The sequence below is a fragment of the Schistocerca americana genome, chromosome 3 (assembly GCF_021461395.2).
Source record: "Schistocerca americana isolate TAMUIC-IGC-003095 chromosome 3, iqSchAmer2.1, whole genome shotgun sequence".
Taxonomy (NCBI): Eukaryota; Metazoa; Arthropoda; class Insecta; order Orthoptera; family Acrididae; genus Schistocerca; species Schistocerca americana.
The window spans coordinates 757,974,645-757,993,045 of NC_060121.1; the positions used below are offsets into that span (position 1 = coordinate 757,974,645).

The following is an 18,401-nucleotide window of genomic DNA, read 5'->3' on the forward strand; positions in this document are numbered from 1 at the left end:
ATGTCAGGAAAGTGTGACATTCTCAAAAAAATATATTAATGTAGCTAACACAACATTTCCAGGTACCATTTGGAGAAGCACTGATTTTCAGTCATGTACCTTAATGATTCATGTTGGTTATCCAACTTATGAAATCACACACGAGTATGCCTTATGAAGGCAGGTGTGTATAAAATCGTGTGTGAGATGGAAAAATGACCAAGCCGTTCTAGACTGATGCGTAGAACATCGATGTTATATCTTGCTACTGCAGCAATACACTACATTGAAAAACGCTCTCTATGGACTGTGGAAATGTCAAAATTTTCGCATCGACATCATCTTTCTGGGACACAGTCATCAGGAATGCTATCCCTCTACAGACTTTGGAAACGTCAAAATTTTCATGTTGACATCACCTTTTTGGGATACAATCATCAAGGATGCTACTGAAGTCTACCTGACAAAGGACTTACTCTATTATGCTGTATAAACATTTCTTAATTGTTATGACCTACACTCTTGCTCTCCTTGGCAACAATTAAATGTGTTTTCATCTTATTTTGATAAACAAAATAACACTCACTACAGACTTTCTGAAATTTTTTATTACCCAAAATTCTACAGCATGACAAATTACTACTAACTAAATAAAGGTTTTAGAAATCTAGACCTTAGAATTGCATACACTTGAAATAATCACAAAAGGTTAGATGTTTTTATTTAACTTTAACTGAATTTCTCATTAGAGCTTGACACAAAGTGGCAATGCAGGGCTAAGAAGCTGAGTCAGTTCGGGATCCAAAAATAATCTTTGGCACAATACCAAACAAATGCTTCCTTTTAAATTTGTATTTGGAGCCTCTCTCATTGCACAACAAGATAAAGAATCAATTCAGTTCTTAAAATGACAACTATGCAACAAAGATAATATGGAACCTGAGAATGCCATTAAACCACACTTTGTAGTGCCTAACATTTGTATGTGAATGGTAAACTGCAATGCAGTTTTGCCGAATAAAACATAAGCTACCATAGTGCAAGAACCCAGGTTCACTCCCAATGTGGTACACAATTATACTTTTTTCCGAAACAGGACAATGTTTGAATTCCACATTTTCAGTCATACGGCTCTGGAGCACTTCCTTTGGGATAACAATATCTGTTATCTCATGTACAAGGCATTTCTGTGTTCCTGCCATCCAACTTCTTGTAAGAATTTGCATCACACCAAGTTTCATGAGTGTGGTAAGTAGTCCACCACTATTTCACGGTTTCCTATTTTCAGCAAGAATTTCTCTCTTCTTCTTGCTTTTTGATTATTTTCTAACAGCACTAATTCTTCTTCTTCTTCTTCTTCTTCTTCTTTTTTGTGTATCTGAAGCTCAATTTCCAAACAATGTATCAAAGGACTGGTTCAGTCATATAAAGACAGTCATCCATTTCAGTTTTCAACTTTTTGAAGAGGTCATAGATTTTCCTTCTGCTGATTCCTTGCATAAAACTGTTTGATACTAACATGTGTTGCATGTTGGAATGCCTTTTTTTCTTTTTTTTCTGATAAAAACGACTTAAAAATTCCTTTAAAATCTCTTTGTAGTCTCTTGACATTCCTTTCAGTACACTTTTGCTAATACTCAGCCATTCAGCAGTTCTTGGTGGAGTATGTGATATGGAACAGCTCATGTCCCCCTTTTTTGGCTCAAAATACACAAATACACAAATCACAACATTTTAAAAGAGGCATGGTCTCATTGTACATACAAGGGGGTGGAATGGTGGGGTGGGCGTGGGCGTGGGGGGGAGAGAACCACAATGCCTATCAGACACAAGTGGAGGTGTGGGAAACCACAATGCCTATCACACACAAGTAAACAATGCAAACAGTAGCACATGTAATATTTATCTAACAAGAAACTGCATCATAAATAAGGTAGCAATTTCCAAGGAAATTAAAAGTGTTATATTTACTACAGCAGAGCTTGTATATTCACTTTTTGTCTTCTTCGCATCATTCACATTAACCTAATTGACTATAATCTAAATAATGGCAAACAGGAGAACACCAAAGTCTGCCAATAAACAGAGAAGGCTTCTACCTCCTAACTCTGCAAAGGTGAGGTCCATGAAAATATGCTCTGATAACTGAATCTCCAATGTTAGCAGTTCCCAAAATAGAACACTTTCATATACATGTTAACTCTTTCCAGATATGTCACTCCCTTTTAACCAAAAATAAATGAAGACACTTTTACAATTTTGATGAGGTGTGACACCCCAATGCTCATCATGCAATGGAGCCACAAGACATTATTGAAGCCAAGGCATTATAACATAGAAAGTATATGAAAATATTACACACTGTATGAATACAAATTATGTAAATAAAAACTGAAGGTGAAAAACTATAAAGATGCTGAAAAATGCCTGTAAATTAGATGCCACTGTACTGTGAAATATTTCTGCAAGTATTTGCATGTAAAATATGTGTAACTGTATCCACTGATTTAGTTAACCAGTTCTGCAAAACCTTACAGTCAGGCATCTGCAGAGCAAAATTAACATTTATTATGACCTTGGATTAACTCTGCTAGTCTGTATTTAATTTTATAATTGAGAAGCTACCAATGTCACAATCCCTGTGATTGTATGCAGTGTAAAAAAGTTTTGATTTAACTGATGATGATGTCTGGTTTGTGGGGCACTCAACTGCACGGTTATCAGTGCCTGTACAAATTCCCAAGCGATGCTCGTGTTGTGACTTGCCGATTATTCAAAGTGCCGCCGCGCAATTACACACGTCCTCTACGTGCGGCGCTGTCTGCCAGCCATGCAGCAGCTGCGCCACCTAAGCGGCCAGCCGAGCAGCGGCCGCTAGACTGAGACTCAGTGTTTAATCGAATGCCGACTTGTTCACAGGTTCACTTACTCACTGACTTATATGTGTTGTTGTGTTGTCCGAAATATATGTGTTAAATTTGAAGATTTAACAATTGGCGACGAGGTAGTGGATTTTTCCTTTTCACCGTTGACTCACAGGGTTCCATGGCTACTGTCGAGCAGCTCTTGCAAAATCTCCTTGAACAGCAAACGTTTCTAACAGCGGCGATTCGCGATTTCGTCGCGGCGTCAAATGCGGGGCGTTTCTTGTCGTCGGCTGTACCTCCTTTTCCACCTTACGACGAGACGGCGGAAGACTGGTCTGATTATGAAAAACGTCTTCGACAGCACTTCTTGGCATTTCATGTCACGGACGAACAACCATGTAAGTCTCTGTTCCTTTACTGGATTTCACCTCAAATGTATCGGTTGTTGTCGCAATTGGCTCCTTTGAAGGATCCTGCGTCTTTGTCCTTTGCTGAAATGTGCTCCATTCTGTCTGTTTATTTTCAAAATCAAACGCATGTGGTAGCCTCTCGTGTTGCCTTTTATCGTTGTCAAAAAGAACCAAATCAGTCGTATCGCGCTTGGGCTGCTGAACATCACGGCCTCAGTCGAAAGTGTCAATTTGTTACTGACGTTCACAAAGAATCCTATGCCGATTCCATGGTACGGGATGTTATTATTCGGTCGGCGCCCGACAAAGAAGTTCGGCAACGTGCCCTTCAGTTGGCGAATCCAACTCTAGATGAAGTTCTCTCCATTGCGCAGTCTTCTGAAATTTCTCGCGCTGCTGGGGCGCAAATAGAAGCGTGGGGTGACGTCGGGGAAATACAACCTCTGTGCGCTGTTGACGACCCGTGCGGCACGTCACCGCCGGCCGACGTGGCCGCAGTACGCTCCCACGAGCAGCCTCGGCCTAGCCGTAAACAACCCACTAAGAAACTGCAGCAAAATCCCCGGCAACTTCCTTCATGTCCGCGGTGTTTTACGAAACATTCACGCGAGGATTGTCCCCAACGTTGGGCTGTGTGTCACAATTGCAAAAAGAAAGGTCATGTGTCTTCCGTTTGTAAATCTGACCGCATACACGATGTTCATGAACATGACGCTGATTCTGATTCTGTGTTGTCTGTCAATTGCACTTCTTCCCTTTCAGGGAAGTTATTCCTCACTGTCCAAATCCTTGGTCGAGATGTTCGCATGCAAGTGGATACCGGTTCTGCTGCCACTATAATTAATTCTCAGACGTATCTTCAGCTGGGTTCTCCACTCCTGTCCCCTGTCACTCGGCAATTACGGATGTACAATAAACAGAAGATTTCTCTCTTGGGACAGTTTAATGCTGAGGTATCTTACAAATCCGTCGTTCGCACTGTTCCCATATTTGTGGTCGACCAGAGCAACGCAGAAAATCTTTTTGGTTTCGATGCCTTTCGCGTTTTTGGGTTCTCCATAGATGACTCTGTCAATATTGTCTCTGACGCTATTCCTTATGCTCAACTGGATTCCTTGTCGACGACATTTTCGTCCCTTTTTTCTCCTGGGTTAGGCCGTGCAAACGACTTTGAAGCTCATATCACGCTCAAACCTACTGCTCGGCCTAAGTTTTTTCGGGCTCGGCCCATTCCTGTGGCCCTTCGTGATCGGGTAAAACCGGAGTTGGATCGTCACACTGCTTCAGGGGTCTTGCTTCCTGTCACTTCCAGTGAGTGGTCCTCTCCTGTCGTTGTAGTTGCTAAGCCCAATGGTGATATTCGTCTCTGTGGCGATTTCAAAGCCACTGTAAATGCTCAATGCCTCATCGACACTTACCCTATGCCCCGTCCTGAAGAACTGTTCACTAAACTCGCTGGAGGACAGTATTTTTCTAAAATTGACCTGTCGGAAGCTTATCATCAACTTCCTCTCGACGCTGCTTCCCGGCAGTTTCTGGTCCTTAACACGCCTTTCGGCCTCTATCAATACCAACGCTTGCCATTCGGGGTTGCTAGCGCCCCTGCTCTTTTTCAGCGATTCTTGGAACAATTATTGCTCCCTGTCCCGGTGTGTATCAATTACATGGACGACATAGTTGTCACTGGCTCCACCACTGAAGAACATCTTCAAAATCTCCGCACACTTTTTAATGTCTTACAGACTGCCGGTCTTAAGTGTAATCTTCAGAAACCACAATTTTTTCAGGCATCTATCACGTACTTGGGGTTTCAACTCTCTCGGGATGGTATTCGTCCGCTTCAACACACTGTTGCTGCGATCGATGCCCTTCCTCGCCCTACATCTGTTAAGGAACTGCAGGCCTTCTTGGGGAAAATAGCATACTATCACAAGTTTTTACCATCTGCGGCGTCGGTGGCTCAGCCGTTGCATCGTCTGTTGCATAAAAACGTGCCTTTTCACTGGTCCGCGTCATGTGACGCGGCTTTCCGGAAATTAAAGACTATGCTGAAACAGGCCCCGTGCCTGGCTACTTATCGACCTGGCCAACATCTTGTTCTTGCCACAGACGCCTCTCAATACGGTGTCGGTGCAGTCCTTGCGCACTGTTTTTCTGACGGTTTGGAACAACCCATCGCTTATGCCTCCAAAACGCTCACGGATGTCCAACAAAAGTATTCTCAAATTGAGAAAGAAGCTTTGGCCATCATTTATGCTCTTCATAAGTTTGGTGTTTTTCTCTATGGCTCAAAATTTCATCTTGTTACGGATCACAAACCACTTGTTTCCTTGTTTCATCCATCAACGTCACTTCCCGACAAGGCTGCACACCGCCTCCAGCGTTGGGCTCTTTACTTGTCCCGTTTCAATTATGAGATTCATTTCCGGCCAACGGCTCAACATGCGAATGCCGATGCTTTGTCTCGCCTTCCCATGGGTTCTGATCAGGCATTCGATAGGGACGAACTTTTGTGTTTCCACCTGGATGTTGCCGAGCAGCGGGTTGTGGACGGGTTCCCCATCACTGGGGACAGGCTGGCGGCTGCTACGGGTTCTGACCCTACCCTCTCCCGGGTTTTACGCTGTATTCAGAAGGGTTGGCCAGATCGCCCGTCCGCTAAGACTTCTGATCCGTTGCGGAACTACTACACTTTGCGCTACCGCCTCACGGCTAGGGATGGTGTTATCCTCCTCTCCACTGACAATGCTTTGCTGCGTGTTGTGGTACCTGCGTCTTTGCGTGCTTCGGTCTTGCGCCTCCTTCACCAGGGGCACTGGGGTGTGTCTCGTACAAAATCTCTGGCGCGCCGTCATGTGTACTGGCCTGGCATCGACTCTGAAATCGCACACATGGTCGCTGCCTGCGGCCCTTCTGCGTCACAGGCCGCTGCCCCGAAGTCATCTTTGTCACCGTGGCCTTCGCCTGAGAAGCCCTGGGAGCGCATTCATGCTGACTTTGCGGGACCCTTCTTAGGTACTTATTGGCTCCTCGTAATTGACGCCTACTCTAACTTTCCTTTCATTCTCCGTTGCACGTCACCTACCACCGCGGCAACCACCAGTGCTCTCGCCCGCACTTTTTCTTTGGAAGTCCTCCCCTCTACTCTTGTTACTGACAATGGTCCGCAATTTGCCTCTTCCGACTTTGCGGATTTTTGTGCTCGTCACGGCGTTACGCATGTCACGGCCCCGCCGTTCCATCCACAATCCAACGGTGAGGCTGAACGACTGGTCCGCACATTTAAGGCTCAGATGCGGAAACTTCTGACTTCTTCTGCTGCTGATGATGTGCTTCTCCAGTTCCTGGCGTCTTACCGTTTCACCCCCATGGGCGATCACAGCCCGGCTGAGCTCTTACATGGCCGACAGCCCCGCACGCTACTTCATCTTCTGCAGCCTCCCACCTCACGGCCGCGGGTGCCTTCACTTGGCCGGTTCACCGCCGACGACCTCGTCTGGGTACGGGGATATGGCAGGCGGCCAAAATGGAGCCCGGGCCGCATCTTACGACACCGTGGCAGACGCCTGTATGACATCCAGACGGACATGGGTGTTGCAGTGCGTCATTCGGACCAGCTTCGGCCTCGGGTGCCAGCAACGCCTGTTCCGAATGCCGCACCACCTTCGGTTCTACCTGATGCTCGGGATCTTGGTGTCTCTCAATACTCACAACGCAGCCCTCTCACCGTCATCGCAATGCCAGCATCAGAACGGATGCCACCAGGAGACGTGCCCATGCAGGAACCGGAGGACCATCCTCTGTCAGAGTACATCTACTTGCCTCCTCCTCCAACGGACGCTGACACATTGCCCATGTCTCCTGTCATATCAACTGGACTTGCCGCAACGGGCAGATTGGTGCATGGGGCCCCAGCAGATTCGACCCCTACGTCTCCTGTCATCTCGACCCGTTATCATCGGGGACACTTCCGTCCGTACGGGAAGCCTCCTCCTCAAGACTTTACGGCGAGTCAAACAACGCCTATGGACGTTAGCCATCTCCAGGACACCTCCATCAAGACCAGTGCAACCATTTCAAAGGGGGGAAAAGTGTTGTGACTCGCCGATTATTCAAAGTGCCGCCGTGCAATTACGCATGTCCTCTACATGCGGCGCTGTCTGCCAGCCATGCAGCAGCTGCGCCACCTAAGCGGCCAGCCGAGCAGTGGCCGCTAGACTGAGACTCAGTGTTTAATCGAATTCCGACTTGTTCACAGGTCCACTTACTCAGTGACTTATATGTGTTGTTGTGTTGTCCGAAATATATGTGTTAAATTTGAAGATTTAACAGCTCGGTCCAAACTTGCCACTTTCATGAATGATGATGAAATGATGAGGAGAACACAAACACCCAGTCATCTTGAGGCAGGTGAAAATCCCTGACCCCGCTGGGAATCTAACCCGGGACTCCGTAATAGGGAAGCAAGAATGGGACCGTAAGACCGCGAGCTGCGGACTTGATTTTACTGATCTTACTATGATTGAGTGCAATCTACATTTTTGCTGAATTTCAGTGATAAAATCTTTTCAGGTTATCAGCCATGTAACAGATGCACTCCGCTTAATGAATTTTATGAACAGGAAATTTGTTGAAATGTATCAGACTGATGATGTTATTTGGCTAAGAGTCGCAAGAAATAGTCACTGAAGACACTATTTACATGCCAGCACTGCGAGATAGGCACCAAAGTGCAAACATACAAATTGGCTTGCTACAGGATCCTGGGTTACTCACAAGAAATGACAGCAGAATAAAGCAAAGTAACATTAGCAGAAATTCTTTCTCAACCAGGGACTTACCTGATGCAATCCATAAACAATAATTACCATAACATAGTAATGTATTGGTATACTGCCATCATGAATGAAGCTAGGTGTGATCCACACTAAAAGTGCAGCAATAAGGCCACATAGCAATCTGAAAATAAAAGTGCAAGTTGTGAGTCACGGAACTTCACATTGTAACAAAGAGATTTCATCTTCATCTCTCTCTCTCTCTCTCTCTCTCTCTCTCTCTCTCTCTCTGTGTGTGTGTGTGTGTGTGTGTGTGTGTGTGTGCCTCCCTCTAACTCTCCCCCTCAGATACACACACTACTCAGCTGGATACAATTTTGAACAAAGATTACACTCAGGAAGTGATATTCAACAAAGATAGAGACAAAACTAAAAAGACTGTATGTACATAATATATGTAATTGCACTCTAGTGATTAAAGACATTAGCAGTTAAGACACAATTATCTCATTTAAGTTTGAAGAACAACCTTTTTCCCTTCCAGACTGGGACTGACCACAACTGCACCTACGTCGTTCTGCATTATCGTGGTCTGTGCACATCCCCAATAGCAAGAGGATTCTATTCTCATTAAACAACTTTACATTGAGTCACATAACAAAAGAAGCACACACAGCCTCTCACTGCATAGTTGAGGCATTGTAGGGTGAACAGGCACACAAATAGAACTGAGAATGTTGCTGAGATTGCGGACAATGTTCTTCGGAACTAACTCATACAAAAAACGAAATACAGTAGTTGGGTGGGTCACCGAGAAAGTGCACTGCAGTCAAAACAGCTACGACTGGTGCAATGGAATGCCACAAAAGTACAGTTCAACTGCACTCATGAGGGGTGGTAATATCTACAGTTACATGCGTACTCCGCAAGCCACCATATAGTGCATGGCGGAGTGTACCTTCTACCACTAATAATCACTTCTTTTCTCATTCCACTCCCAAATGAAGTAAGGGCTGAACAGTTGTCTGTATGCCTACATATGAGCCTTAATTTCTCTTATCTTGTCTTTGTGGTTCTTAAGTGAAAAGTATGTTGGCAGCAGCAGAATTGATGTGCAGTCAGCTGCAAATGTCAGTTCTCTAGATTGTCTAAATAGCTTTTTGCAAAAAGAGTGTCATTTTCCCTGCAGGGATTCCCATTTCAGTTCAAAAAGCATCTAAAAGTGCTCAAGTGTGCACTGAGACTATCAATAACAATTCTAGCAGCATGCCTCTGAATTGGTTCAATGTCTTCCATTAATTCTATCTGGTGGGAATCCCGAACACTCGAGGAAAACTCAAAAATGGGTTGCACTACTGTTCTATATGCAGTCTTCTTTAAACATGATCTAACTAACTAACTCAGGCTAAAGAGGCTTCGAAGGCCCAACGGTACTGACCGACAGCTGTGTCATCCTCAGCTGACATGCCTCATTGGATGCAGACATGGAAGAGGAAACGGTCAGCGCACCGCTCTCTTGGCTAGTATCAGTTTTTGTGATCAAGGGCTGAGTGCTCCCCACTTGCCAGTAGCACTTGGCAGACACAGATGGTCACCCATTCAAGTGCTGGCCAAGCTCAACAGCGCATAATTTCGGTAGTCTGACAGCAACCGGTGTTAGCACTGCAGCAAGGCAGTTGGCTTGTGGATGAGCTAGACTTTCCTAAAATTCTCCCAAGAAAGTGAAGCAACTTTTCACCTTCCCCACTGCCAACATTATGTGCTCATTCCATTTCATATTGCTTTGCAATGTTACACCTAGATAAGTAATCTAAAGGACTGTGTGAAGAAGCACTGCACTCAAATATTACTGTAATGTTTTTCCTACTCATGTGCACAGCTTACATTTTTCTACATTTAGGTCAAGCTCCCATTCATCAGACCAAAGAGAAATTCTGTCAACTCCTCCTGTATTCTTCTAGAGTCACTTAACGACAAAACTTTCTCGTACACTACAGTGTCATCAGTGAACAGTTAGAGATTTATGTTAACCATACCCATCATATCATTTGTGAGTATCAAGAACAAGAGTGCCTATTGTACTTCCCTGGGCACTCCTGATGATATCTCTGACAAACACTCACCAACGAGGATAACATAATGGTTCAAATGGCTCTGAGCACTATGCGACTTAACTTCTGAGGTCATGAGTCGCCTAGAACTTAGAACTAATTAAACCTAACTAACCTATGGACATCACACACATCCATGCCCGAGGCAGGATTCGAACCTGCGACCGTAGCTTTCGCTCGGTTCCAGACTGTAGCGCCTAGAACCGCACGGCCACTCCGGCCGGCGAGGATAACAAACTGTGTTCTGTTACTCATGAAGTCTTTCAGCCCCTCACATATTTGGGAATCTACCCTGTACGATTGGACCTTTGTTAACCGTCTGTGTGTGGTAAATCAGATACTCAAGTTTTAAAATGTCACGTAGTTTCCAGTGGTTCAAAATCCACATAAAAATGGCTCCTTATAACTGGCTGGATAAGTCAGTCTTTGATTTGTTTTAAATCAGCTTCCTATTTCTGAATTATTACAAGCCTGAAGACTTCATGCTGCCAGTGTTTCGTTACCTACCCACTGCTAAATTTACCTATCGAACAACAGTGTGTGCAATACGAGTTTAAAGACCACTGTTGAATACCATTTGTAAGTGATGTAACTTCCGACTCCTTGGAAAACGCTCATTATCCACAATATTTTTTGAAGCAGGGGCAGTCCCCTCTGCAGTGCTATTTCATAGCAATTTATGTGACAGGCAGAGTTTGCCTCCCTTGTCCACAGACATGCATCAGGCAGGTCTTCCTAGAATCTTTGAAGAAGAAGTGCATGCTGTTGCCGCATTAGTGGACAGTGATTGACGCCATACGATTTGTGAGCTTGCCCAAGAAACCGGATTAGTGCATACAACTGTGCTTCACATGCTGAAGGAACGCCTGGGCATGCAGAAAATTGCATCAAGATAGGTTTCGCATAACTTGACGGAAATGCAGAAATGGATGCATTATGATGCTGCTCAGATGCACTCGGAGCTCTATGAGTGCGAAGGAGAGGCTTTCTTACACCATTTCGTAACACTGGATGAGACATGGGCCACATCGTACGATCCAAAACTGTAAAGTCAATCCAATGAATGGTGTCATTATGGGTCGCTGGAAAAGTCAAAAGTGCATCAGAGCCCCAGTATGGTGAAAGTTATGGTGATTCTCGTGTACGGCTGTGATGGTGTTAGCCTAACGCATTACTTTCCTCCACGGCAGATCATCAATGCATAATATTACTGTTCATTTTTGGAGCATCACCTGCGACCAGCTTTGCGGAAGAAGTGGCGACACTTTCTGCGCAACCCACCCATCATTTTGCACAACAATGCGTGGGTACATACAGCACAAGCTGTGGCTGCTCTGTTTGGTCGATGGAACTGGGTAGTACTGTACCATCCACCATACTTCCCGGACTTAAGTTCTTGTTACTTTGATTTGATTCCGAAGATGAAAGAACCACTTCATGGCATTCACTTCAGAACTGTTCCTGCGAGTCAACAGGCAGTAGACCAGTCCATTCACACCATCAACAGAACAGGCTCTGCTAACGGTATACTACACCTTCCACATCGCTGGCAATGGGTTCTACACAATACTGGCGACTACTCTGAAGGACAGTCACAGGTGCAAACATGTAACTCTTTTGTATCAGCTGTGAATAAATAGTTGCCACTATTTAAGTTCCAACCTTTGTATTTACATTTCTAGCATTGTGGATTTGATGATGGCTGTAAAACTGAAACCAAATATCTTCTTCTTCTTCTTCTTGCCACCCTATTACCCCCCCCCCCCCCCCCCCCCCCCCCCGCCCACCCCTGTCTCCAGACTGAATGTGTGTACCCAAAACATCTGCAAATAGTGTTATTCAGGTAAACATGAGTGAGTGTTTTCTGAATGTTTGTGAATTATCTCACTGAAAATGATAGCCCATGTAAAAAGCTACAGAAATCACAGCTGTTGGAATATCATTTGTACAATTTATCGATTAGCCACACTCCCACACTCCATAACTACAAGATGGAATTATATTTATTTTTTATTTGTTTTGATTATAGGGATGGATGCAACTGTTGTCTTAAAAATGAAACAGAAGATAATGTTGTTCACATTATCAGCTGAACATTTCATTTCACTGAACATATATTCACAAAACTTACAACAAAAATAAAAGTAGCAGGTCTCTCAATGTATAGGGCTAAATCCGCATCATACAAATTAATGTGCAAGAAAAATTATCTTGATTAAAAGTAGTTCTGTCTATGGTATTTTTAACAACACAGAAGGATGGCATAGTCCTAGAATTAAGAAACAGCAGCCTATATGCCAGAAACCTATGAATAATGCCAGCCATCCTGTTGCTGTACATACAAATTCTGCAATAACATTTCTTTCTTGACCTGTTAGTCAGTGTATCAACAAAGCTGTTACAGATATTTAACATCCTGAATTTAATGACAAATATAATACCAACATTCATCACAAACATATGAGCAAATAGTTCAGAAGTACACAAAGGAACAGTGATAAAAACTACCATAAAAGGGCTGGCAAGGAAATAACAGTTTTACTTGCCACAAATAATGTACCTTGCAATAAAATCTTTCAACAAAAAACTATCAATTATGTACTTGCAGTGTGTGGAAAATATTTGTCACAGGAGTAATAAACAGTAGCAAATATGCCTCACAAAATTAATCTCCTAGCACCTAAGTTCATACACTACCATTTTCTTAGGTGTGTTATACTGTCACACAACACTGCAGGACTGGGTGCACTGTATACTACAAAATAACCTGCATAGTTTACATAGCCTGACATCAGCTTGATTTTGCTTATTTAGTAATACAATTAATTGAAGAACTAATGTTAGGCATAACTCTGAAGCATTTTACTTCATCTAAAACCTACATATAAATTATTATTGTTGTTAAAATAATTTCCATTCACTATTGTCTGAATCTCCAACAATGGGGCCACTACAGTACCAGAGAGCATTATATAGGTTCATCTGTCACAGAGAGAAAACTTGTTTCAAATGTAGAATTAAAGTATATTCTGTAATCACTGAAGTCCTCACAGAGATGATGTACTATTTTTAAGAATAAGTGACTACATATTTTTAAAAAGTTATTTCCTTCTCAGTAAACAATTATCCTCAGTCATTTTTTAAATGTTTCTCATGAGATGGAGTCATTGTAAATGGCCATACCATAACTTTGATTACGGGAATGATGATAGGTTAGCGCTCTTGATACCAGGGTCTTTAGCAACCTTACTACTCGAAAAACATGAAGAGAAGTGTGGTTAAAACTTCAAAAGTTAAAATTTTCCACAAAACTCAAAATTTAAATGAACAGTCACACACTTACAGACACATAATCAACCCAACTGTAAAAAAACTTTACTATGCCAAGCATGAAAAGGTGGGATAATATGACAATAGAAATCAACAGAGAAAAATCTAAAATGTTTTAACAGAAAGTCTGAGTGGCTGATCACTAATTGAAAATGGATAAGTCAAATACTATGCAATACACCAAACTTAAAAGCCTAGGCTGGAGTAAAAAAAAAAAAAAAAAAAAAAAAAAAAAAGTATCAAACTTACCTCATCAATGGGTAGTATAAAGGGGAGGTGCCTGGTTGAATTTACTTTTGCCCTCTTGTCAGAATATAAATGTACTCCATTAAAACTGGGCATATGACAGGTGGCACAAAGGGATGGGACATCCAGCTGCAGTAAATAGCCATATGTGATAGAACTATGTCCTATACCTTCTCTCCTGCCCTCTGTCTAAACTGAGACTGCAGATGTGTGTGCAAGTTGCATTTACGCATGTGTGTGTGTCTACTGCTGACAAAGGCCTTAATGGCCGAAAGCTTTAATTGTGTGACTCTTTTTATTGTGCCTATCGCGACTCAGCATCTCCGCTATATGGTGAGTAGCAACTTTCCTTCTCTGGTATTGTTACATTTTTAAGCATTTTATTTTCTAAAATCAGTCAAATTTAAAACAATTATGGGCATCTTTAGAAGCTGAGGTAGTACTTTACTGTAACCTTAGTGTAAAATATTAATATTCATCTTACCAGCAATATGGAAAGGATAGATTGCTACTCAGCACATTGGGGAGACAGTGGCTTGCAGACAGATGCAATGAAAAAGAAAAAAAAACACATTCAGACAACTCACACACATATGGCTATTGCCGTATCTCAGTGCAAGGCTCGAGCCTTAGCACTCATGGATGACAGTGGCCATGTTTGTTTTTGTGTGTGTGTGTGTGTGTGTGTGCGTGTGTGTGTGTGTTACGTCTTAGTCTAAATGCTGAATATTTCTTGTATCCTTTCTATTTGTACCTGTCTGCATCTCTGTGCATCTTCTATGTAATGTGTAACAACCTATCATTTCCATATTTTTGTAACTGCATCCTGGACTTTTCATTGTTTAATAGTCACCAGAACAATCTTCAAAAGACAACCCTTTGTGTCACTTCCTAAGAAACTCATTGCTTGCACACAATTATTGAAAAGGCACTCCATGGTTGGGCAAGAAATGGAATGGTATTTATGTATTAGTGTATGGAATATATGTTGTAGGCTAGAAACATCATGGAAAGTTGTCATCTGATGCGAAATGGTGGCTTGCCAGCCTTGAAGCAAAGGTTGTGTATGAACTGGTGATAAATGTTCTTACAGTCAACTTAATTCTCTTATAGTGGGCTGCAGCCAAAATCTTCATCTATTATGGTCTTACAGTCATATGCAATACATTCATAATCAATCAACACTGTAGTTCACTGTAGTATCTTGAAACATAATTGATCCTGTACCCTACTATCATCAAGTAACAGACTCTTTCTCAGTTTTTTTTCAGCACACATAGAAGGCTATCAAGACACTAGGGATATCTAAGTTTTGGAACATAGCACGAGATGACTGATCATTCATGTATTGCTACTGTCATTTGTTATTCCAAAACATAATTTAGTTTGAGTGTGCTGTTAGGCAGAGCTCCTGCCTGCCCAAGTTATATGCCCAGCTGCTTTTCATGTATAAATTTTGTGCATATGTTTCCTCTATAGCCACAGATAAGGCGATGTGAAACAAACCTGTTTACAGAAACACAAGGCAATCAAATTTTAGTCAATATTCATCAAACTGTGAATTTCAGAAACCCATGGGATACACAGTAATAAAGTAGAAACTGAAATTTCACACATACACTTTCAAATCTACAGTTCCAGATGCTTCTGAGCTGCAGTTTCATCTTTATTCAAATAATGTCTTACTATTTTGTACTCTTCTACTATCCTTCCGTTTCTCTCCACATTCTGAAGCTGTATGCAGCTTATGGCCATCATTATATTCTTAAAGTCCCACTAATGACAGTGCTAATGTATAATATCGGGAATAGCTACACTTTAAGAACAGCGACCAGGTGCCACTGTCAGTACACCTCGCCGAATACCCTTTAAATCTTATCTGCAAAGCTATTTGCATTTACTAATTTATGAATACAAAGAAGACACTGTTAAAATGTGTTAGAAATTATTTCTTTGGTGTTTAAGAAGACAATGGAGGCAACTATCAAATGTTGGATATCTTAGTTGCATCTGATGAGTAAAAATCCTAAGAATACCTGGTCTAAACCACACATTAATCATCAACTAAAATGGATAGTAGACTATTTGTTAACCTACCAAATGAATTCTTAGTAATACATGCATTCCTTAAAATCTGTTTAATGAGAACTTGTAAAGAAAAAGAGCTGTGCACTGATGACTTTTGGGCACAACAAAATGTATTGCACTGTAACAATGTTATGTCAGTTTCTTACATTCCCTGTGATCCAGTACTAACAAAAGAGTCTTATTCTGCAGCTTTTGGGCTACAATAATGGAGTCTTAGACGTTACAATTATCTTCTTTAACAAAACAATTTACTGCGCTGCTTGCCTGTTAAATTCGAGCCACTCAGAAAATTCTTCCCTTTATAAGAAATTCAATGGTTTCAACATTATTTGTCTTTAAAGTTGACACTTCCTTAAGATAAATATAAGTTTTACAAGATTTATATTTTTCATGTCATGTGTATTCCTTCCAAATATATTATACGCAATTCAATCAGATGTACAAATGGCAGGTTCAAGTCTTGATGCAGCCTTGGTTTTCAATTATCAAGAACGTTCAACCATCAAACTCTTCAACATAAGTAAAATAATTCAAACTATATAACAAATATACTTCTTCCACTCACCGATAGGGAATCGCAGTCAGGTAAACATCCATTGGACGTGGTCCAACAGTATACTTGCTTAACACCAATGGCAAAATTATCTGCAGTGGAACAAGTGGTATGGCTATTAGTGCCAGCTTCTCCTTAGGAACACCAGCATCCACTAGTTTTAAGCTAGTCACAGCATCACAGGCAGAAAATCCAATCTACAAGTAAAAATAAGTAAAAAACATAAAATCCAGAAAACAAAACTATACAAAATTACACAAAAGCCCCTAAATTACTTAATACAGAATGCTATTTGAAATGGAGTCACCAGAACAAGGCAATAAATTAAGTCTCTTGTGATAAATAACCATTACAAACACCACACGCACACATGTGCGCGCCCCCCCCCCCCCCCCCATCCACACACACACACACACACACACACACACACACACACACACACACACAAATTTTCAGTTAGTAGTGTCAGTTGTTGATTTAGAGGACAGGATAAGCAGACTACTTGCTGAAAGTTACTGGTATTTCTATAACACTTCCAAACTTGAAAGTTAATAAAACTTAGAACGGTGTTTTAACTGCATCTAAATAAATAACATTGCTGTAGCAAAGGAGTATTTACTGTTCTCCTGTTCACAGTATATTCTTCAAAACAAATGAACATATTTTTACTTTTCTGGGTCATAAGCCCTCTGACTGGTTTGACGCAGCGTGCCACAAATTCCTTTCCTGTGCCAGCCAGTCTCTTCATTTCTGATTGCCACTTACAAGCTACATCTCAATTATTTGTTGGGTGCATTTCCAACTCCATATCCGTGCAGACAGCTGAGTGCATTAAAGCGTCCTCTTCCAGGACATGAGGAGGTGCGCCAGCCCCCCCCCCCCTCCCCTCCCCTCCCACTGAATCCACCTCATGAATGAATGTCAGGGCCTGGTATACTAACCAGCTCGGATGTGGTTGTTAGGCAGTTTCCCACATCTACTTAGTTAAATACTCAGCTAGTTTCCAGGTTCAATCTTAAGTTACATGATACAAAAGCTCTTTGAACAATAATATAGTATTTGGTCATGCAATAAACCCTAGATGCAGACAGAACGGGTAAACGTAATTCCTCCCAGAGGGAAGCTGGAAGTAACTTCAAAATGTCTTTGGGAGAGACAAGCTCATAATAGTACCCTATATAGGTACAGTGCTTTGCAAAAATTGGAAAGGTATCATACTGGAAATTGGCCACCATAATGGATGGATGGACTTCTATTTCTGTCTTCTCCTGCAGTTTTTACATTCTGCTGTTCCTCTAGTACCATGACAGTTACTACTTGATGCCTTAACACACGTCCTATCATACCAATGTTTACCAAATGTTCCTCTCCTCTATGATTCTGGGAAGAATCTTTTCATTCCTTGTTTTAACAATCCAACTAATTTTCAGCAACCTTCTGTAGCACCACATCTCAAACACTTCAATTATCTTCTTTTATGGTTTCCCCATAGTCCATAGCCCACTAACATACACTGCTGAGTTCCATGGGATAACAACATAATCAGCAAATGCTAGCATCGATATCCTGTCACCACAGGATTTTAATCCCATTCCTATGCCTTTCTTTTATCCCATCGTTGTTTCTTCTATGTATAGTAGGGACAAAAGAATTCATCATTGTCTTACATCCTTTTTAATCTGAACACTTTGTTCTTGATCTTCCATTCTTATTGCTCCATCTTGGTATTTGGGCTACTGTATGCTATCTGTCTGTCCCTAAAGTTTACTCATTTTTCAGAAGTTTGAACATCTTGAACCATTTCACACTGCTGAACACATTTTCTAGGTCAACAAATCCTAAGAAACACAACTCGATTTTCTTAAGGTTCACTTCCATTACCAAGTGCATCAGAACTGCCTCTGTGATGTATAAGCTGTTAAGCTGATTGTGCGATAGTTCTCACACTTATCTGCCCTTGTTATCTTCAGGGTTATGTTAATGATATTGTTCCAAAAGTCCCCAATATGTCTGCAGTCTCACAGATTCCACCCAGTAACTTC

At 41.9% G+C, this 18,401-nt stretch overlaps 1 protein-coding gene across 2 annotated transcripts in view; it reads right to left on the reverse strand.

Annotated features, from left to right (window-relative positions):
* Positions 1-18,401, reverse strand: part of LOC124606834 (acetyl-coenzyme A transporter 1) — a 73,048-nt gene that overhangs the window by 12,935 nt on the left and 41,712 nt on the right. For both annotated transcript variants that reach the window (XM_047138910.1, XM_047138909.1), the window contains exons 6-7: positions 16,372-16,556; positions 8,098-8,215 (exon numbers count right to left, since the gene is read on the reverse strand). In XM_047138910.1, coding sequence (XP_046994866.1) covers positions 8,098-8,215; positions 16,372-16,556 — 303 coding nt within the window. The remainder of the gene's footprint in view (positions 1-8,097; positions 8,216-16,371; positions 16,557-18,401) is intronic.